The 23,506-nt window shown below is 39.6% G+C and overlaps 1 protein-coding gene across 2 annotated transcripts; it reads left to right on the forward strand.

Moving 5' to 3' along the window:
• Positions 1-1,477: 1,477 nt before the first annotated feature.
• Positions 1,478-17,727, forward strand: LOC127585057 (heme-binding protein 2-like). 2 transcript variants are annotated; one of them, XM_052042201.1, is made up of 8 exons: positions 1,478-1,625; positions 5,492-5,548; positions 7,733-7,811; positions 8,420-8,540; positions 14,169-14,308; positions 15,256-15,419; positions 16,375-16,410; positions 16,511-17,727. In XM_052042201.1, coding segments are annotated over exons 1-8 (693 nt in total). In that variant the 5' UTR covers positions 1,478-1,623; the 3' UTR covers positions 16,605-17,727. The 2 variants fall into 2 exon arrangements, with proteins under 2 accessions (XP_051898161.1, XP_051898162.1); XM_052042202.1 differs by lacking the exon at positions 16,375-16,410 and having other exon boundaries at positions 1,493-1,625.
• Positions 17,728-23,506: the final 5,779 nt, after the last annotated feature.

A 23,506-nucleotide genomic window follows, 5' to 3' on the forward strand; every position in this document is an offset into this window, starting at 1 on the left:
CAAACATGACCTTTGAAAGACACATTCTCAGATATTCCTACAAACATCCCTAGAGGAATAAAATCGTGCACTGTATTCACCTCTGCTGCAGCACACCTGTCCCTGAGTCCATGAAGGGTCTTGACCTGAAATTTCGACCGTTTACTTCCCTCCATAGATGCTGCCTGACCTGTTGAGATCCTCCAGCATTTTGTGTGTGTTGCCCTAGATTCCAGCATCTGCAGAATCTCTTGTGTCTCCGTTTTGCTGCTCCACTGAGAAGTCTCTTCGAGGAATGCCTACCCTGAAGAAGTTTTCCTCCTCTCTTCGATGGGAGTTCCGTCTCCCACTGTTCCCCCTCTGTGATGTCTGCTGCTCTCCAGCTCTTCAACCATGTGCTCACCCAGATTCATTACCACAGCCATGTGTCCTTCCTGGGCACATCTCCACCACAATCTTGTGCCACATGGCTTCCAGCTCTGTTTCCAGGCTCCCAGTTTGGCCCCAAACAAGGACCCTAGATACCTGCATTCCATTGACTGCTACTCCCTTCACTTCTCCCAGATTCTACATGCCACCCTTGCTGCCATGCAGAGATACCTACGGGCTCTATCTCTGTCTCTGCCACAGCTCCAGGCCTCGCTCTCCACGACCTGCCATGGACCTCTCCGATGAGTCCTGATGAAGGGTCTCGACCCGAAATGTCAACTATTTATTTCCCTCCATAGATGCTGCCTGACCTGCTGAGTTCCTCCAGCATTTTGTGTGTGTTGCCCTGGATTCCAGCCTCTGCAGAATCTCTTGTCTCTGATCCTGACCTTCTTTATCATCCTTTTGAGTCAGCAGAATATCCAATGACATGACCAAGATTTGAATGAATTGGTCTATTACGGTAAGTAGATGTTCAAAGAAAAAACAAAACTGAGTTTCTGATCAAAATGAAATATATGACTAGTTTCACAATATCACAAGGCAAAGAAAGACACATTGTGAAAATGGAAGAAAACACATTCAGCAAACTCAAAGCGATATATCTCAATTAAAGGTGACCTGTTCTCTGAGGCAGAGCAGAGCAATGCAGACAGGATAGTATAGAAGGTATTAGCAGACTGAACCCTGGCTTCTGTCTCCCCTCTGCCTAGCATGCATCCCACCATCCCACACCACTTCACCAGCCACCTTCCTACACCACACAGCAGCATAGTTTCAGCCCCTTAGTGTTGATCAGGAGCAATTTGTGATTTCTTTAAAGCTCAGGAAACTTTGATTCCTACCATTATATGTTTTGCAATTATGACACTTTGGCATTGGCACTTCTGATTCTGGTCAATAAAATTAAGAGCAGCTCCTGCCTTCCCTAATTGTTTGTTACTGGAAACCTAACACATCAGAATATGATTGGGAACAACAGCCCAGCTCTGCTTATATAACCATTATGAAACCTTGGCAAGAATTCATGTTACGAAACAACTGGAGACTATTCTTGCAATTTCAGTGGATAAGCTGTAACGTGATTTGCACAACCCACTCTTGTATAAAAGCTATATCGTATACAACGTACACCGCAGTTGGTTTGCTAAAGCACTAAATAAATAGTCATCTACAGAACACAGAAGAGTTGAGAGAGAAACCTGGACAACAATAATGTGAGTTTTCCAAAATACATTTTCTTGATTTGATAATAGTCATTGCACTTTTAAAACAGAGTAATTCACTGCATGTGAAGGATTTTTAATATTACTGAAATGTGAAATGAGATACATGTTGCAAAATTTTACTTTAATTAGAATTAAATGATCCGTTTTGGACTAATGTAATTCAATTGTCAGAAATTTACTCAAACTGTTAAAATGCAAGGTTGATTTCTTACATTTTCCACACTAACCCTCAGCCCCACCACCTTTTCCATTTATATTGTTATTTCACTCATTACTATATTATGTCCATTATGCACTCCCTAATGTGTGTATTGCACTGTACCCTGCTCCATTTTCCTCACTCTAAAGTTTTAAAAGCACTTGAGGAATGAACACAGCGTGCAGTAGCTTTCCTTATAAGAAATAGGAGAAATCAGCCATTTGGTTCCTCAAGCCTGCTCTGCCATTCAACAATGTCCTGGTTGATCTTCTACCTCAACATCATTTTCCTACCCTATCCCTATTTCCTTTGATTCTTTTAAAATTCAGAAATATATTGATCTTTGTGCTGAATTAACTCAATGACTGAGCCTCCAGAGCACCCTGGGATAGAAGATTACAAGAGTCGGCACTATCTCAGTGAAGAAATTTTTCCTTATTTCAGTTGTAAATGGCCTCCCCTTTGAGACTGTGATCCCTGGTTCTAGCCAGATGAAACAACCTTCCCACATCTACCCTGTCAAGCCCTGTAAAATCATGTATGTTTCAATGAGGTCATTTCTCATTCTTTTAACCTCCAGAGAACAAAGATTTAGCTTACTCAATCTGTCCTCTCGATTCACCTGTATGTCAATTGGGTCACTAATATAACCTCAGGCTAGTTCTTATAAGTAAAAAAGTAATTCCCAAACATGACCTCTACACTCCACACAGACTCTAAATGCTGAAAGTTGATTTGTAAGAAACTGATAGGTCTGATTTGCTTGTGTACTTACTCATTCCCATAAAATCAATGAACCAAATTCTGAAGGGTCCCCACCAACTCCACTCTTCTCTGCTTGCCTTTCCAAGGCGAATTATATCTGGCTTCAATGGGACCAGAATATTACTGTTTACTGGTGTGGATCTCTGAAGAGAGTGTACAGTATTAACTCCTTGTACCAGCAGTGGGGACAAATGGTTCGCTGGGGTTTGATTTTCTTTTATTTTCAATAATGAAATGTGGACATTGCTAGTCAGCCTGGCATTTATTATCTATCCCAAACAGTGTTTGCAAAGGTACTGGCAGGCATCCTTGTTCAACCAGTGCAGTGTGTCAGATAATGGTACCCCCAGAGTGTTATTGGGTGGGAAATTCCAAGGATTTAATCCAACAATAATGAAGGAATGGTGAAATATTTCTAAGGAAACACAACAGATTGCTGGAATCTAGAGCAAAAAAACAAGCTTCTGCAGGAACTCAATGGGTCAGGCACATCTGTGAAGGGAAATGGACAGTCGACGATTTAGGTCGAGACCCTTCACATGGACTGAAAGAGGGAAGATAGCCAATATAAAGAGGTGAAGAGGAGGGGTGGGGCAAGAACTGGCAAGCGATAGGTGGATCTAGGTGAGGAGGGGTTGATAGGCAGATGGAGTCACTTGGGGGAGGGAAGTTGGAGATAGCAATAGAAGCTGGGAGGTGATGGGTGGAGGCAACAAAGTGCTGCAGATTGTGGAATCTGATAAGGAAGGAAAGAGGAACCAAATAAGGGAGGTATGGTGGGCAGATGGGAACAATGGGGGTAGGGGAGCCAGTGGGAGCAGCATGTGGGTGATGGGCGAATGGAATAATGAGGGAAGGGAAAGAAACTGAGAGATAGAAGGCTGGGGGGAGGATGTTGGAAAGAAGGATGTGTGTGAGAGGACCTGGATAGATCATGAGAGAGAAAGGAACAGATGCAGAGCAGGTTACCTGAAATTGGAGAATTCAATGTTCATGCCATCAGGTTGTAGACTACCCAGGAGGAACATGAGGTGCTATCCTTCTGGTTTTCGTTTGGCCTCACCCTGGCAGTGGAGGATGTCAAGGACAGACAGGTCAGTGCTGGAATAGGAAAGGGAATTAAAATGATTTGCAACAGGGAGTTCCAGATGGCCATTGAGGATAGAGCAAAGCCTACCCCGCCATTCAATATGATCATGGCTGATCTATGCTGGCCTCAACTTTTCTTCTGTGTAGTTCTTCATAGTCCTCAATCTTTCAAATTTTCTCTTGCCACTTTAAATATTTCTACTGATCTAGTTCGCTCCACCTTCTGAGGCACAGGATTCCAGATATTCATTATCCTCTGAAAGAAGAAATTTCTACACACCTCAGTTTTAAATGACCAGCCCCTTATCTTGTAACTATGTCCCCTTGTGTGTGACTCTCCCACAAGTGAAAACAACTCTAGATGCCTTGGAAAGGCCCTTCCCCACAACCACCTCCGTGGCGGGTAAGCATTCTGTGGTACCCCTATTTGGGGAAGAAATAGACCAATGATGGTGCAAGTATCAGTCAACATTATGCAAATGGAGTGCCCTCTCATAAATCCTTGAAGCTCCAAGATGATGACTGGGGAGTAATCACCAAATTTTCAGTTCACAAATTTTTAGGATTTTAATTTTTCACCAAAACACTGTTTTAGAGAATGTGTTGAGTGACTCTCAGCAATCCTACAAATAACATCAAAGAAGTATTAACAAAACGTCAAGACATTTGTTCTATTTTCTCAAGGAACTGCATTATCAAGAGAAAGAAGACCTTGTGCACCAACTAATGTGTATAAACAGAAAGCACAGTAGAGAGCGATGCTACAGTAACAAATGTGACGAAGTTTGCAATCTGAATCAATGTAAACTTACAGTTCTGGTTAAAAGTACTGAGAGCAAAGGCATGTGAATTAAAAGGGGTTGAAGATCTTCAGTTTTCATTTGTTCTGTTGAAACAGTTAAAAACAATTGCTGTCAGAAACTTAAGTTATCCCACAAGGGTTGGCAAAAATATGTGGCACAAAATGATCCATCCTAGCTGAATTACATATGCCAACCACACACTGGTGGTTCTGGCAACAAGATAAAGATCTCCCAAAAGTATGGAAAGGAATAAGTGAAAAATCAAGGATTTGATAAGTAATGACAATAACTAGCAAGTAAGGGTAATACAACAACGAAAGATTTGTGTCTTTCATAACATCTAGGCATGTAGCCAATGAAGTACTTTTGAAATTTAACTCTTGTTATGCAAGAACACAGCAGTCAATTTCCACAAAGCGAATTTCAGCAGCAGTATAAGAAACAGGGGCAGAAATATACTCTGTCATTAAGATCAGTCTCAATAGCACTTTACTTCCTAAACCCCATGATCCTCTGTAGTCCAAGAAGTTTGTGTTTGAAAATATTTAGTGACCCTCTGAGGTGGGGGATTCCAAAGCTCCACAACCTCTGAGAGTAAAAAGTCCTCCTCATCTAACTCCTAAGTGGCCGACCCTTTATCCTATTACTTTGTCTCCTGGTTCTATTAGATTCATGATAGGCAATAATTGCTGGTTTTGCTAGCCATGTCCGCACCTCTTGAGAAAATAATTGTTGACTTCTTCCACTGCCATCTAGTGACGAGGTAATATCACTAAACAAATTGATTTAAAACTTCATTTGTATCACTAAGGTAACTTGAATGCTTGCAAAGTGAATAAATAGAAAAGACAAAATACTTTAAAATATTTTTATTTCTTTTTTTATGATTTATTTTCATTGAATAATACACTTAAAAAGTAGATTTTCAAAATGAAGAATGAAAATTTAAATATCTCTCTATTTGTCAATTGGTTCCATTTGCTTCTTTTTATCTTCAGGTACTGGACGGGACTGTTTCTATTTCTCTTATTTGGTCTGATGGAGGCTGCAAACAGGTCAGGAAACAGACTATAATAGTGACTTATAAAGGGAGAATGAAATTCAATTACAATCTGATCAATGTATAGATTCACACTTAATAGAATAGCTACTTGCATGCTGCCAGAGGGAGTTAATTACAGACACCCCCAGCGTTACAGCAATTCAGGTAATGGAAGTTTGCCTTCTGGCATTCAAAAATCACTACCAAAATATCATGGATACGGAATAAAAATTCTCTCTTGTGAAATTCAATGGTAAAAAGTACATAAATGAACACAAAACTAATTTTTTTCAACTCATTTTTTGACACTAGCGCAGAGGATAAGGCTTCGCATTCTGTAAAATCATGATGCTGTTTTCTGGGAATGCCCCCCCTGTAAAACAGAAGTCACCTGTACAGAGTGGCGCTCTGGAAGCTGGAGAGCAGAGTGGGGAAGCAAATCAATGTAAAAAATAACACAAAGTATTCAGGTTTTGTTCAGGTACAAGATGGATTGCTCCACAAAGTGAGGCCTTTGTCTTGGGGATTGCAAACCCTTGATATTATGTGAGTAAGATTTTTCACTAGCTCTCCCCATAACTAAATACAGCGTGACACTGGCAAAATAACCTTCATTCTTCTAAAAATCAGAAAGTAGCCATGAATTGGCTACTGTGTGACAGTGTTAATCTGTAATATATGAAGGAAAATACTGGGCAAACGCAAAAATAAGAGCTGTTTCTGGACCTCACTTAAGCATGTTGGGTGGCCCAGTGCCGCAGCTGGTAGAGCTTCTGCCTCACAACTCCAGCAACCCGGATTCATTCCTGACCTTGGGTGCTGTCAGTGTGGAGTTTGCATGTTCTTCTATGACTGACAATCACATTTCCTGGAGTCTGCATGTCACCTGTGGTTTCCTCCGGGTGGTCCAGTTTCCTTCCACATCCCAAATACATGCTGGTTGATGGGTTAATTGGCCACTGTAAATTTTTAATTTGCTTCTAGTGTGCAGGTGAATATAGAGTCAGAGGTAAAATCTGGGGGGGTGGGGGGGATGGAGGAATATTGTTGGGAATCTGGGGAGAATAAAATGTGATTATGATAAAATAAGTGTAAATGGGTGTTTGATGGACTGTACAGTATTGTTGGACTGAAGGGTTTGCTTCCATGCTGTATGACTCAATGTTTAACTAAATAGTATACAATTCAAATCAGGGGTAGCACTGCTATACAAGTCCCTATATAGTTATACAAGGTCTCAATCCTCTAGTTGATCACTGTAGGTCTAATGGAGCTGCCATTATTATTATCTGAGTTAGGGAAGAACAAAGAAGTGTCTACTTATCCTTATCCGGTAACTCTTGCTTGATAATGCCCAAGGAAATATTGAATGAGAATACTGATTGCCTCCTTCACCGAAATTGATTACTGAAACAAAACTATAGTGCTCATCAATGCTCACCACTGGAAGGTGCAGCCTGGTGTATTACCGTACTCAATTGCTAAAATTAATTCCTGAGGAGGAAAGCAATAGAGAAAAATACTTGGGCCAAGCACAGGAAATTCCATTAGATCGTATTCAAGCATGCCCAGGAGATCATGACCACCCATGCTACAAAACTATATAGCTCCATCTCCCACCCACTCTTGCCAACTGCAGCTTTAAATTTTCTTAAAATTTGGCTGCAGAGGAAAGGGTCATGTCTGAGTCAGATTGCTTATCCTGCTACATTTAAAATCATCTTAAAAGCAGCCATTTTACTAGAACCTTAAATGCAGCATGACACTTAACAATATTTGCATTAATAAAAAGTAACTTTTACCACCAAGCCACAAAAGGAGATTATCAGGGACAATGACTTCAGGATTAGTCAAAAATGTGGGTATAAGCAAGGAGTGAGAGGTGGGGTTTTAGTGGTTTAGGGAGAGAATTGCAGACCTTAGGGCCCAGGGAACTGAAAACATGACTGCCAACAAACAGTTCAGTAAAGCAATGAGGATAGGCAAAAGGCTGGAAGTGGAAGATAGAACTGTAGGTGTTGGAGAAGGTTACAGAGATTGGGAAACAATGCAGGGTTTGGAAAATATGGTTGAAGGAGGTTAATGGATCTGTCAAAATGTAACCATCACTTAACACATTGTACAATGCAGACATAGAAACTGAGGTCAAGAATAATTTGGTTAATCTTCATTTCTAATTGTTCTTTTCTTTGACCAGTAATTCCAGACCAGCTCACTGCAGAGAAGGAAAGGAATGTTTCAATTATGATCTTATTTGTGCAAACTCAGATTATGAGGTAAGAAGCAGAGATCAAACTTAATTTTCAATTTTAGAATTTACAGAGAGAATGCACACGATGCAAACACTTGTAATATTTTCTTTGCTACTTAAACTGAATAAATAGAAATTAAAGAAGAGTTGTCAGATTCTATCATTAGTTCCTTCATTAAATCTTCAACATAAAACTACTTTACATTACATCCAATACGCAATTGTTAGAGAATTTATTTAACGTACTAAGTAATCATGGACACTTAAAAGATAAATTCATGGTGTTATTGATACAATTGGTTCTTTCAATACTGGATAGGACCAGAATTTGAATTTGATTTACTCTACAACTCTGACAGCTATAAGCAACCATCACAAAATAAAATAGAACAGTCACAACTTAGATTCTAGTGTGGATGGATACAGTCAACAAAACCACTTTCAATTAGATCCAGACTGACACTCACATCGGGAAGGAATCAAGAAAGTGGCCAATGTGGGAAACAAGTAATAAAGTAACATAGTGAGAGTTAACACATTTATCTGGACCAAGTAGTGAAGCTTTAACTAGATTGGAGGTGAACTGACTGCTTATTGTTTAATCATTACTTTACTGTACTGTTTTATATGCAGGTTCGTCATTATAAGGCATCAAAGTGGGTTGCAACCAACACTACAAATTTTTTTATGGAATTCGCCAGCTATCAAGGATTCAAAAAGCTCTTTCAATACATCCAGGGCAAAAATGAAGAAGGTATCAATAACAACACATCAACTGAACAGTAACCATCAATTTTACTGCAATAATTACCACTAAATTGCATATTTTATTTCAAAACAAAACATTTCCTCTCACAAAAGAAACTAAAAATTTGCTGCTGATATAAAAATCCAAAGACTTGGGCTCGATCCTGACCTCAAGTGCCATCTGTGTAGACTTTGCACATCCTCCCCATGACCTTGTGGGTTTGCCCCAGGTACGCTAGTTTCCTCCTACATCCCAAACACATGCTAGTACATTAAATACTACTGTAAAATACCCCTTAATGTAGGTAAGTGGCAAAAAAATTTAGGGGGAGTTTGATGGGCATGAGAGAAAGAATAAGCTATAGGAATACAGGGAAATAAGGGGGGGAGGGAGGAATTGAGACTGATAGAATTGCACTTTTAGGAACTGGCATGGAACCAATGGGTTGAGTGCCATCCTTCTGTGCGGTACCAAATAATATCTCAACATTTTCCCCAATCGCCAATTATTCTGCTTTGGTAAGGAAATTGGGAGAATTAAGCCCTCTTTTTCAAAGAAAAACAAAATATTACCCAGGTCATTCTTAGTCGTCCTAGTAACAGCTTTCAGGGCAGATAAAAGGTGAGAGAAGATTACCCTTTTATTCATCCTCCCAGCCTGGAAGCATGTATGGTCCAACAAGAATCAAGCAAGCCACAGCATTGTTAAAAATAATCAAACCAATTTTTTTATGTTTACATGTTTAATAGTCATTAAAATCTTTGCCCAATTACTTCAAAAGGCTGTGCCAAGATTCTGCAAACAGCAAACAGGTTAGTGTTGAGGCACATATTTAAGGAATAGAGGAAGGTGGAGAATCAGAGGAGTTGAGAGGAAGGAATTCTAGAGAAAGAGATAAAAGGTCGTAAACCTGAAACATTAACGTTTTCTCTCTTCACATATGCTGCCTGACCTCCTGAATATTTCTGGCATTCTCTGCTTATTTCAGATTTCTAGCCTTGACGGTAAATTGAGACTGAAGCCATGGTCAAGAATAGTTTGGGAAGCAGAATTAAGCGTTTCACAACTGGCTTGAATCAAAGTTAAAAAAAAAGTTTGGAGGGATCTGTATGAGACCATGGAGGCAAACAGTGATAGGAATTTTACTTTTAAGAGATGCATAATGTTAGGAAGGATGGTGCAATGATCTTGGGGAGCATGATTGATTGTAATCAACAACCAAGTTATGAACAATGCAACTTGTGAAGGGAGGAAGGCCTGTTTGAAGTCTTATTGTTGAGGTAGGGGTGGAGGCATGAGATGAAAGTAAGCAGTCTTTGTGAGAGTGAGGAAATGGTAACATAAACTTGGCACAGGACTTGAATAGGTCTCCAAAGATGCAAATAGTCAGGTTATGACTCAAACAGTGGTAAGCAGTGGTAAGGAAAGGGAGGTGACCCAGTGACCATTGTTGAGCTAACTATGGTAGCTTCAAGTCTTCCTAATATTTGGCTGTAATAAGTTACAGTTTATCAAAATTGTACATCAAACATTCTAAAAGAGGAATCAACAAAGCTCATGGACATAAAATTGAGTGTTATTGGTATCCTGGTATAAAGAGGGAGCTTTGGCTGACCCCTGCTCTGCAAATAATCTAACCAACGGAAAAAATAAGATAAGGAAGTATGACCAAGTATGGTATTTTGAGCAACCCTGAAGGTGATACATGGAAGCATATAAAAGTTACAACATAAAACACATTAAACACAACTGGTTGTGTCAATGTTTATCCTTACAAGTGAATCAAATTGTTCTATTCACATTTACTACCGTTTCCATGTTGTAATTTTCCTAAGTATTTCTTTGGATTTCTATACAAAACGTACTGTGATTACAGTACCAGAAAATGTAACTTGTGACTTTGATAAGGGCAATTTTGTTGCTGTGGGCCAAAGGAACTGGACAATGACGCAGTACATAGGTTCTAGTATGTAGTCTATTAAACTGGAGCTATACCTCCTCAGATGCAGGTTCACAGATGATCAATTTTTAAGATCAAGGAGAAGTAGTGGCAGATGGGAGGGAACTAGTTATGGTGTTAATGAGCATGGAACTAGATCTGTGAATACACAGTGAAAATAATTTTTAGGAGACTACCAAAAGAGCAAGGAAAGAAGTAGCAAGTCAGAGGGGTTCAGGAAAAGTTGCAGAATTTCCAGCTAAGATATCACCAAATAATGAAATAGTAATGCAATGAGGGGAGAATGCTTCATTCAGAACAGGAAAACTAAGGGCCAGAGGCTGGAATATTAAAAATTGGAAAAGATGATTAAACTAAATGTTAGTTACTGAAAATGCAGGGATAACAAATTGGATGGTATCTTTTTGAATATAAAAATCAAGATAATTTTTTTGAAAGTTAATTATCTTATTAGTTCTAATAAAAAGTGAAAGAGAAATGTTAGAACATTTAATTTCAGTCCATCAATCATGGGAGGACTTAGGTTTATTGTAAGCTAAGAGTTCTAGGGAAAAAAATGTATTTATCTAACAGAGATTGACAGCCCTTTGTAGGCAAATTTATCTGTCAGAGAAATTGGTCCTTACCTTCGGGAAAGAGAATGGATATGTGATTGAAGTGTCTGTGCAGAAACCCTTTGGGAACAGTGACCATAGTTCGGTAAGTTTCAAGATGGTCATTGAAAATATAAAGTTGGTCATCAACTTAGGACCCTAAATTGGGGAAGGTGGATTTCAATAATGTAAGACAGGACCAGGGAGAGGTAAATTGGGAGCAGCTGCTAGAGGGGAAAACAACATCTGATAAGTGTGAAGTGTTTTAAAGTAAGATAGTAAGAATTCAGAGTCAGCATGTAAAGGTAAGAGGCAAAGATGATAAGTTTATGGAACCTTGGTTAACAAAGGATATTGAAGGTCTCCTCAGGGAAAAGGAGGCATATGTCAAATATAGGAAAAATAGGTATTAAGTAAGTCACTTGAGGTTAATAGGGGGTATAGGAGAAAATGTACGAAAGAAATTAGGAAGGCAAAAAGGGAACATGAAATGACCTTAGCAAGTAGGATTAAAGAGATCCTAAAACCTTTTTTAAGTATGCTAGAAGCTAGGAAGGAAGCTAAGGAAGGAATAGATCCCCTCAGGGACTAAATGGGCAACGTATGCATGGAGCCAAGAGATATGGAGCCAAAGGATATGAAGCCAAGGGATATGACCGAGATCCTAAATGAATACTTCTCATCAGTATTTACCAGGGAGATGGACTTGGATGCTGAAGAGTTAAGGGAGGGGTACGGTGATATTCTGTAGAATGTCTGTATCGGGAAGGATGAAGTGATAGAAATATTGAAACACATAAGGGTGGATAAATGCCCAGGGCCTGACAAAACCTATCCCAGGATGCTAAGGGAAGCAAGGCAGGAGATTGCTGAGACTCTGATCGAGATTTTTGCAACTTCATTAGCCACGGGTGAGGTACCAGAAGACTGGAGGATAGTTAATGTTGTCCCCTTGTTCAAAAAGGGCTATAGGGATAAGCCAGTGAGCCTTACATCATTGGTAGGGAAGTTATTGGAGGAGATTCTGGGGGACAGGATTTATGTTCACTTGGAAAGGCAGGGACTGATTAGGATGATTCAGCTTGGTTTTGAGCAGGTGCGATCATGTCGCACTAATCTGTTTTGAGTTTTTGAGGAGGTAACTAAGAAAGTTAATGAAAGCAGAGCAGAGTGGCTTACATGGACTTTAGCAAGGCTTTTGACAATGGTAGGTTGGTCATTGGTACGTTGGTCCAGAAGGTAAGGCACAAGGGATCCAAGGCATGTTGGCAAACTGGATCCAGGCTTGGTGATAGGAGACAAGAGTAGCAGCGGATGAGTATCTTTCTGAATGGAAATCTGTAATAAGCGGTGTACCACATGGATCCATGCTGGTATGTGTGGAGATATATATATATATATACATATATGTGTGTGCGTGTGTGTGTGTGTGTGTGTGTGTGTATATATATATATATATATATATATATATATATATATATATATATATAGATACACACACACACACACACATGACTTAGATGAGAATGTAGGTGATCTGATCAGTAAGTTTGCAGATGACACAAAAATTGGTAAAGGTAAGGAAGGTTGTCTACAGATACAGCAGGGCACTGATCAGCTGGAAAGTTGGACAGAGAAGTGACAGATGCTATTTAATCCAGACAATTGCGAGGTAATGTACTTTGGGAGGTCAAATTCTGGTAGGGCATATAGAATAAACGGCAGGGACCTTAGGAGCAGTGACATACAAAGAGACCTTAGAGTGCAAGTCCATACTCTCTGAGTGGTGACACAGGTGGACAGAGTAGTGGAAAAGGAAATTGGTATGTTTGCCGTCATAGGCTGAGGCTTGGAGTATATGAGTTGGAATACTGTGTTGCAGTTGCACAGTTGGTTAGATTGCACTTTGAGTATTGTGTACATATCACAGGAAAGATATGGTAGCAATAGTGAGAGTGCAGGAGAAATTCACCAGGATATTGCCTGAAATGGATGGTAGTAGTTATATGAGAGATTGGATAGGTTGGGTTCCAGTGAGGAGTGACCTTACAGAGGTTTATAAAATTAAGAAGCTCATAGGTAGGACAGATTGTCAAAATCTTTTTCCCAGGGCACAGGAATCTGGTGGAACAAAATAAAGATGGAAGTTGCACATGAAAGAATCAAGCCAGCTCAAACTGTTCTGAAAAAAATTTCTAGAGGAAGAGACAGGGGAGCGGCTATGCACAGTATATGAAATTTCAAGGACTAGGAGCCAAACCATTGAAGACAACAATGCTAATGGTGGAATACACAAAACGTTTGAATTAAAGACACAGACTATCTGGGGGTGAGAAAGCTGAGCTGCAACAAACTGCGGGAGTGAGGTAAAGAGAGGGTGTTGTTGGAGCTGAAGATAAACATATAGCAATTGGGACATATGGTCAGCGGCTAAGCAGCACTGTGACTAAAACACTGGACAAGCATCCCAACACCTGGAATATTGAGATATGAGTTAGAATCCCAGCATGATAGCTAGGTAATTACATAATTCAAGTAATTATGTAAAACAGGAATTAATAAAATTAGTAAGTTAGTATCAATAATGGTGACCATAAATTCACTGGATTGTTGTAAAAGTGACCTGGTTTGTTTCCTTTGAGGAAGATAAGTTTGCCATTCTTACATGGTCTGGCCTTTATGACTTCAAACCTAAAATAATGTTATTGACTCCTGAAAGTATTCTAAAATAGTCTTGCAAACTTGTTAGTCCAGGAGCAGTTAGGGATGAGCAATTAAATATGGGCCTTGCTTCTAATATCTGTATCCTATAAATGATATTTAATACAAAACATATTTGCCCACCAATGCCTGATTTAACTTTATGTTCTATTCGGTTCAACTCAGTTGTGCCTTGGACCATAAGATTTGCAGCAGACTGCCACTATGTATAAATATTCTTGTCTGCAACTATAACTTCATCATTTACATTATTTTTCCAGGATTTCTCCAAATTTTCCGTCAAGCAATAGCAGATTGGGAGAGATCCCAGGCATATTCTACCTATTATGAACAAATAATAACAGTATTATTTAAACACAGGCAAGAGAATTGACATGACAGCTCCTGTTCTGCTTAAGATACCTGAAAGTGAAAGAATAATGGAAATCAAGAACTACATTGTCCACTTTTTGTTGCCTGCTGCTTATCAAGAAAACCCCCCAGCACCCACTGATCCTGACGTGAGTAATTAAGTAGTCCAAGTTTCATATAAAAATAGAGTTTGAACTAGAGTTATGTTTGCTTGATCTTTTTAACCTTCGCCCCTTTACAAAATATCATTCAGTGGTTGAAAGGTGAGGCATCAATATACCCCAAAGTTCAATGAATATCACTTTCCATATGGCTATCAAACAGTACACACATCGACAGTGTGATTCAACCTCTAATTTGCAAGTAAAATTTTGAAGTAGGGGCCCACGGACAAAAAATGCATCTGCCTAACACACATTAGCAATTTAACCTAACTCCAGAGGTATGGCAGTCACTTAAACCAAACTGGCGTCAATCACTGGGGTCTTCCCTAATCAGTCATTAATGCTTCATAAATCAGCACCTAGAAACATAGACGTATTGCACCACAAATGACAGTAAACTATTTTCTTAAGAAGTTGCCACTGAATTCTTAGAACTATAATGTATCTATCCAGGCAACAAAGCTGTTTATGTTACCTCAAAACAAACTAGTTTCAAGCACATTCATTCTCTTTTTAATTATTTTGGTAATTTCATTTTAATACTTTTTCAAGCTTTTTAAGTTTTCTCATCTTAATAATTCCCTTTAGTGTGTGCAAAAAAGTAAGATTTTATTTACTGAATGCTGGCAGTATTGCTTAGCAATGTACAGGAGTAGCAAAAGAGACAAGCTTTACCCTTGATACTACTGCTCTCTCTCAAGAGTAACATCACATCTCTATTAACTGCTGGATTAGAGACTCAAACCTACAATTTACCATTTTGTGTATAATTATATACAATGAACTATAAACAACTTATAACTAGAATAACTATAAACAGTGAACTTTTAAGGTAGGGGTTCTTCTTATCACATTAAGCAACTGATCCTGGTCATTTTACATTTCTAATTTCTACCTGCTGACATCTAATTATTTTTCTTTTATACGAACAGGTTTATTTTATTGACTTCCCAGAGATGTATGTTCTTGTGAAATCCTTTGGAGGTTGGTTACTGACATGGAATTCAAAATTCTATTCCTCAAGACTGAAAACACAACTGAATAAAGCTAACCAGAGTTTTGTTTCTGGTTATTACTACGGCGCTGGCTACAACAGGTAAAAATTTGACGCAAATTACCAGACTGTTGTTTAATTTGATTTTTCACTGGGTAAAAGAATGGATGGAAGATCCATGTGTTATAAGACACTTTTAGTCCTCTATATTTAGTTCAAAGATTTGAAATGGGGAGATAACAAGTATTCTTTAACTCTACCTGGCAAACATCTTTGCAACACAGATGGGAGATATGGGTGCAGGGTGACTGCCTACATCAGGTCCCAATGATGGGTGAGTAAGCTCCAAGGAAAGTAAAGGGAATACTTTTAAAAATTGTTTAATATAATGACGTCAAGAACAATACACTGGTGATAAGTTGTTGCTCCAACATTGTCTTTACCTCTCATTGTCTTGGTGAAGCAGCCAGCATAATCAAAGACCCCACCCACCTGTGACATTCTCTCTTCTCTCCTCTTCCATCGGGTAGAAGATACAGGTGCCTGAGGGCATGTACCACCATACTTAAGGACAGCTTCTACCCCACTGTGATAAGACTATTGAACGGTTCCTTATACAATGAGATGGACTCTGACCTCACGATCTACCTTGTTGTGAACTTGCACCTTATCGCACTGCATTTTCTCTGTAGCTGTGACACTCTACTCTGTACTGTTACTGTTTTTACCTGTACTACATCAATGCACTTTGTACTAACTCAATGTAACTACACTGTGTAATGAATTGACCCGTATGATCGGTTTGTAAGACAAGCTTTTCACTGTACCTCGGTACAAGTGACAATAATAAACCAATACCAATACCAGATGTATATCAGTACTTTCTCATATCATGAGACTAAAGCCTTCGCTATTCCAATGGCAAGAGAAGTCAAGCAAAAGCAAAATAATTCCCATTTAAAAGAAAGGAAAATTGTTTTGTGAATACTTTTAATAGTGGCTAGCTAAAGAGACAGAATGCTCCCAGCTTCCTTATTTTTTTGTTTCCTTGCATCAGCTCAGAAGAGGTGGAAGTTGAAGAAAAAGAGTGGGGGTAATGTTTCATTCAGTAATGTGCATTATGTGCATTAATTTGCATGTATTAATAAAAAGGATTCTATTAAAATCACCTTCTTAATTTCCTTTTTGTGTAGTCCTAAGACATTGGTTGATCGGCACAATGAAGTGTGGTACATCGCAGAAGGAACTCCAGTGTGCTCTACTTCAGCCCCTGAACTCACCACATAGGACCCATTTGAAGAAGTTTCCATGTGGTTTGTTTTATCTGGTCCATGGTAAAACACATCATATTTGTATTTATAGCTTGTGGTATCATAGAAAGAAACCTGCCATTATTATCTGCCTGGATTGACAGAACATATCTGATGACATTCTCCTCTATTGCTCAAAAACACACAAAAAACACACTGATCATTATTTCATCTTTTAAAATATTGAGATTAGATTAGCAAAGGTCATGATATTAAGCTTTCTTTCCCGAAACCAAGTTTTTGCAAGAGAGACTTTTTTTGCATTCTACTAGTTGTTGGTACTTAATTACTAGAGATGAAAAAATGTATTTCTTTCCAGTCTTTTTTCTCTTTTTTGCATATTCAACAGATAACTGGCCATGTGAACAACCCTTTAAAGTGCTAGCAAAATAATCTGTTGCCAAACACTTCATCACACACAAAATTGACCAATATATAACTCATCTGCAACTGGAAGTTATTGATTTTTTTAAGAGGATGTTTGGTTGCAGAACCACTATCAGAATTAAGAGTATGACTATCTAACAGAAAAGCATGATAAATTTTGCTGATTTGGCTTCTGAAAAGTAATTCTGAGGTTAAATAATTATTTGTTTTTTTCAATCTTCTAGTTTTCCCAGTACTTAATCAATGCTACAAGATGGCAGTGGCCACAAAACTGCTCTGGGGATATCCTAAAATAATTTAGTATTGTGGTATTTCAATATTGAACATAATTATACTATTACTTCTGCCTTATCAGCATTTAATGAGTAATCTCTGCCACAAGACCACAGACCACGGAATTGTTCAACAACTTTCAACCTTCACCGTAGCCTCTTCAAGATGCTGTTATGTTATACATATGATGATTGAAATAAAGTATGAACACCTTACTAGGCAATTAATTTTAGTTTATCAACTGTACTTCGAAACTAATTTTAAAGCTTTATTTCTTTAATTGACTTTGGACATAATTGTGGGGGAAACTGCAAATTCATTTTTTCAATTCTGCATCAATATTGCATCTGATTTTCTATAGTCTAAATATTGAATTTAATTCAGGTATGCATGCTATTGTATGGTTCATTTTATTTCAATAAATTAGTTACTTGCATGTACATCATGTGTGTGTATTTCTATAACAGGTTTTCCATTAGCTCTTCCTGTTAATATGAAGTGGTACTAGAATGGAAACATATCTCCAAATCAGGCTGTCTAATCCACTGCCTGTCACACAGACATCTTGAAGAAAAAGAAATCGAGTGGGGTAAGGGGGAAATTACAAGGCAAATTTTATTTTATTTGCTGTCAGCATAAGCTTCACCTGCTGTGAGTGAACGTCAGGAAACCTCATTTAGTTTAATATGTAGAAAACTAATATCCATTCCCCACAGGTGGGGCTATCTACCATGAGCATCAAAGTGAATTGTTCTTTTTGATTAATTTATTTATGGGATCTGGGTATTGCTAGCAAGGCTAGCATTTATTGGCCATCACGTTGTCGAACTGCTGCAGTCGTGCTGGTAAAGATAATCCACATTGTTGGTCAGGGGTTCCAGGATTTAGACCCAGCAATGAAGAAGGAATGGCGATATATTTCCAAGTCAGATGGTGTGCAATTTGAAGGATAGTGCACAGATGGAGGTGTTCCCCTGCCCCTGAAGCCCTGGGTTGATGGTAAAAATCTCAGATTTGGCAGCTACTGTTGGAATAGCCCAGGCAAGTACAGTAAAATTCTGATATCCAATTATTCGGAAATACCAATGGTTTGGCATCTGCCTCAATCAGTCTGGAATTTGAGCTAGGAGGGCAGCTGGGGCTTGGGATTGGTTGGTGGGCTGGTTGTGCAATTGGAGCCAGGGAGGGGAACACTGGGGTTCAGGAACATGGGTAGGTCTGCAATCAGAGATGGGATCCAGATTGCTTGTATGTTTCAGCTTGTTTTGACCCAGGTTCCCTTTAGCCTCACCAGGGTCACTGGAAAATTTGTTAAAATATTGTGTATCATGTAAAAAAGTAAAATGAAAATGTTTTGGGGTATTAATAGCAGTAAGATCCAATAGTCAGAAATCTACTTGACCAACACTACCAAAGTCCTGAGAGTGTCAGATTATCAGTTTTACTGTAATTGGAGTGGCACACTGCAGCCACTCTCTGCCAGAGATAGGGCACACTGCAGCCATTCTATGCCAGAGGTGGAGGGAATGAATGCTTGGGGTAATGAATGGGGTAACAATTAGGCAGACTGCTTTGTCCTGGATAGAGTCAAACTTCTAGAGTGTTGCTGGAACTGCATTCATCCAAGCAAGTGGAGTCTATTCCATCACAATCCTGATATGTCTTTAGATATTGGAAAAGTTTGATAATGACAGAAGTTGAGTCACTTGCCTCAGTTTGCCAAACCTCCAATTTGTTTTTGTAGCTGTAGTATTTATCGAGCTAGTCTTGGTGAGTTTTTGGTTAATGATACCCAGGATATTGATGATGGGGGTCATAGCAATGATAATGCCAATGAATGTCAAGGGTAGGAGGTTGAACTCTCTTTTTTGTTGGAGATAATCACTGTCTGGTACTTCTTTGGCATAAGTGATACTTGCTGCTTATCTGCCTATTACTGAATGTTGTCTAGGTCTTGTCACATGCACGCATGAACTGCTTTATTTGTTATGGAGTAGCAAATGGAATTTGTGCAATCATCAACAAACATCCAGACCATGCCACTTTCTAAGTTTTTTCCAGTGTTATTCAACACGGAGGAGTACTGATTCATCACTGATGAAGGATGATAGGTGATAGTTAGGATTAGATATCCTTATTCACATTTGAATTGATGCCATGACTTAATGGGGTCTGGAGTCTTCACTGAAGTCACTAAAATTACAAGCACATGCTTCCCTACTGACTACTTGGAGGTCATTGTTTGCCAGAATTGTAGAAGATTGATGTAACATTTATAATTAGTAACAGAAGAGGATGTACATTGGAGACTCATTTGTACACAACTTCTTCCAAAGTGTGTGTAGAACTCGCAACTAGAACTTATTGGTGGTTTCTGTTGAGTATCAAGCTAAACATTCCACAAGCTGTCTAGCTTTTCAAAAATATTTGCCAATCATCCTCACTTTATGTGGACAGTACATGCTATTGCTACTTCAAGTTGTGTTGCTTATCAAGACCTAAAAAGGACTAAGATATTAGATCAATTTGAAAATCACCACAAGCCACTGTGAATTACTGAGCCTTTCAAAAAGGGAATCATATAGTCACTTAAGGGAAAATAACATGCAGGGAAATGGGAAAGAATAGGAGAATGGAAATTAATGGACTTCTGCTTTGACAACTGGCATAAACTTGTGCCATAATGACTCTCTCTCTTTGGATAATACACTATTTCTGAGCCTACAAGATAATACAGCACATTCATGGCACTTCATCTTGGCAAATATTGATACCTAGAAGGGAAAATAAAATACTGTACATTATGAAATACTGCAATGAAGTCAGGTGATGCTGGAAATGTCCAGATTCAGTGGAGAAAGAAGAGTTAATATTTCAGCTCCATGGCCTTTCTTCCAGTCTGACCCAATCTGAGTATTTCCAGAATTTTCTGCTTTGATTTAAAAATTTTAAAAATGCACATCCCCATGTAGTTAAGTCACGTAATTAATTAATCATTAATCAATTAGTTATTAACTACATATTTCCAACAGCAGCAATGTTTGAACTCAATGAATTTGAGTTGCTGCCTTGAAACATTAAGCCAGAAAAATGGCTAATAAAAAAAAATGCACGTCTTTCATGTGTAATTCATGCTTAAAAAACATTTTCACTCAACTTTTGAAGTTTTTGCACCCCTTTACAGCAGAAGTCCCACCCATCAGGGAACTGGACTGAACATTTCCTGTTGCAATTCACCTAAATGCTGTATTCATTTCCTGTCACAATTTGCACATGGAACCATACTTAAAGGCTCACTACTGCAACATGAATTTCTTAGCACTGACCCCTTCCCCCCACCTTGATTTATACATGTTGCCCATTTACAGACAGGCAGCACTGGGAAAGATTGTAGCATTTGAGCATGCAAACACTAAGTGTCACTACAGACTGAAATGCTATCTATCCCCAGTATTATGAAGGATGGGTCTGGCCACGTTGCTGAGGAACATTTCTTTCAGCTAGACCGTACCATTCTACTCTATCACAGAAAAGTTTGTACAAAAGAATGCCTTTGACCACAAGTTCATCACTGAGTGGTCTGCATTGAATACATGCTATGTCCTGCAGGAAAGGCAGGTAGTGGATCCTTTTGGATGGTTCATCTAGCAGACCAATAAGGTCATTTGGTAGAAAGCCACATTACCAGCATCAAGACCTTATCTGACTGGAGGTGAGAAGGGCTCTTGCTGTCAGATCCTTCTTGCAAAACCAGAATCTCAGCACCACCACTGGCCTCACTGCTGATTAAACCATAATCTATCTTCTTCTGAAAAATGCATTCGCCAAAAAGTTTGGAAAGTGACACAGTTATCTTTGTCAAGGCTCATCCTAGCCTTCTATGTAACATGCGACTCAGCTGTTCCCAGGGACACACAATGAGACAAATACTAACCACTGCAGGAAGATTATCAGTGAAAGACACACTCTGGTTTGCCTGAAACTTGCTAAGTCTTCCAGTGCAAGCTGTCCACAAACGAATGTTGCAAACTGGCACATTGCATGGTCCAAGACCATATGCTCTGTGTCGGATGAAAGCTTGGTGCAGCCAGCTGCAAAGGCTCTAAGGGGAAAGGCTACAATTTGTAGTCTTCTCGCCATTACACATTGTAAGGCTAGAATCTATATTGAAATAAATCCTTGGAATGATTGCCCATTGCAAAGGAAAAACGATGCCATGTTGCTGTGAATGGAATTACTGGGCTTGTACTGAAGATGCGAACATATTAGGTACTTGCAAGTGTTATGAATAAAGTAATATATTCGAAATAGGGGTTCGTATTACAGCATAGAGCACCGTTAAATTACACTTTGCTGCCTAATTGCTCCGAATTTCTCATTCTCCCCATCAATTTCCCCATCCTTCTCCAATTCCCCGCTCCACCTCCATTTTCCCATCTCCACAAGGCAGTCACACCGAGCTCGTTGACAGCAGTGAAAACCAAAAGGATGTTTGACCTGAAATGTCAACTCTTTCCACGATGTTTCCTGACCTGCTGAGCGTTTCCAGCCTTTACTGTTTTTGTCTCTTTAACAGCACTTACCTGCCTCCCCTTAAATGTGACGGCAGCTGTTATTGTCAGCAAGCAGCTGGTGTCTGTGAAAATACATCGACTTCTACAGCTTCCAAAAGGGAGCAAATCATAATAGCAATTTCTTAATTTGAGGGTGCAGCCACTTTGCAAGTTGTTTTGCTAACCATCGATTTAGCATTAGATCTGGCCCGCCAAAACAAAAAAAGAAACGCAACTTCTAGGGATTAGTACCTGATGGTCATGCATTAGGTGTGGCTCAGTTGTTGCAGAAGGCCCAAGATCAGTCCTCACTCCAGAGATGAGCACAACTTTCCTGCCAGACACTCCAAAGGCAGTAGTGAAGGAGTGCCACAATGTCGGAGGGTCGTTCTTTCCCGACGAACCATGTTAAACTGATGATCTGGCTGTTCTCCCAAGTGACCATGTTATTTCAAAGAAGTTTTCCCAAAGTGCCCTCGAGCCTACGTTTACACCCGATCCAACAACACTCTAAAGACAGTGTGATTATTTTCACAAGAGTGCACTGCGTGGGATCTTGCCGTGTGGGGAAAGCCTGCAGCGTTCCTTCAAATGTCATTGGATGGGTGCGAGGCGGCCCAACGGGCGGCCGAGCCGCCAGCCACCCTGTTCCCGCCACTCCTCCTCGAGCCCCCCTCGCGGCGCCAGCGCTGCCCGGGGATTGGCTGGCGCGGTGACGAAACAATGCCGCCTATGTTGGGCGGGAAGCGGGTGGTGGCGCCTCGCTGGTGGCCGGGTGGGAGATGGCGGCCTGCGGCTACCTGCTGCTGCTCATTTGCATCGTGGACAACCTACCACTGGGTGAGTATCAGTGTATGATGCCACCAGAGAGGTAGAACCAGTCACTCACTAACTACACCATCAAACAGCCCCGACCAGCTGCTCAGATGGATATGGCAATGGACCAATTAATCCTCATCCTATTGGGTCTGACTATTGAAATTTACATAAAGGGAAAAGGACTAACGCATCATAAATAACCAAAACATTTCACAACTAATAATTTATTTTTTTAGTTGTAGTAGAAGAAGAAGATTCCAATCTTGACTGCTGGATCATTCCCCCAAATTTAATTGCTTCATATTGGCGCGTGTGTCTGAAGGTGCCTGGGCCCTAAGCGGTGGAATTTCCACTTTGAATATCTTCTCCCCTTCTCTCAATTGCTTTCTCCTCCTTTACCAGACTCCCTAAAACCTCCTGTTCCTACAAATCCTGATGTTGCTTTCTGTGGCTCATTACTTAATTGTGTTTGAAAATAAGAGTATAAGTAGGAGCAGGACTGGACTTGCTGAAACCTACTCCATCATTTGTCAAAATGATTGCTGATTTTCCACCACAACACCATTTTTCAGCACTATCCTCCTATTGTTCAATTCCCCTAACGTCCAGAAATCCAGCAATCTCTGTTTTGAATGAACTCAGTAACTGAGCTTCCACAGCCCTCTGGAGAATTTCAAAGATTCATCACCCTCTGAGTAAAGAAATTTCTCATCATCTCAGTACTAAACAGCGTACCCTTTATTCTGAAACTGCGACCCCTGGTGTTTGGCTCCTCAGGAGGGGAAGCAGCTTGTCAGGCCCTATAAGAGTTTCAGTGAAATCTCCCCATATTCATCTAAGCTCTAAG

This window comes from Pristis pectinata, chromosome 31 (assembly GCF_009764475.1).
Source record: "Pristis pectinata isolate sPriPec2 chromosome 31, sPriPec2.1.pri, whole genome shotgun sequence".
Classification (NCBI taxonomy): Eukaryota; Metazoa; Chordata; class Chondrichthyes; order Rhinopristiformes; family Pristidae; genus Pristis; species Pristis pectinata.

Coding starts and splice junctions, on each gene's coding strand:
- LOC127585057 (XM_052042201.1), top strand. Junction 8,541..14,168: donor CCAGGGCAAAAATGAAGAAG/GTATCAATAACA, acceptor ATTTAAACACAG/GCAAGAGAATTGACATGACA. Junction 15,420..16,374: donor TACGGCGCTGGCTACAACAG/GTAAAAATTTGA, acceptor TCCTTGCATCAG/CTCAGAAGAGGTGGAAGTTG.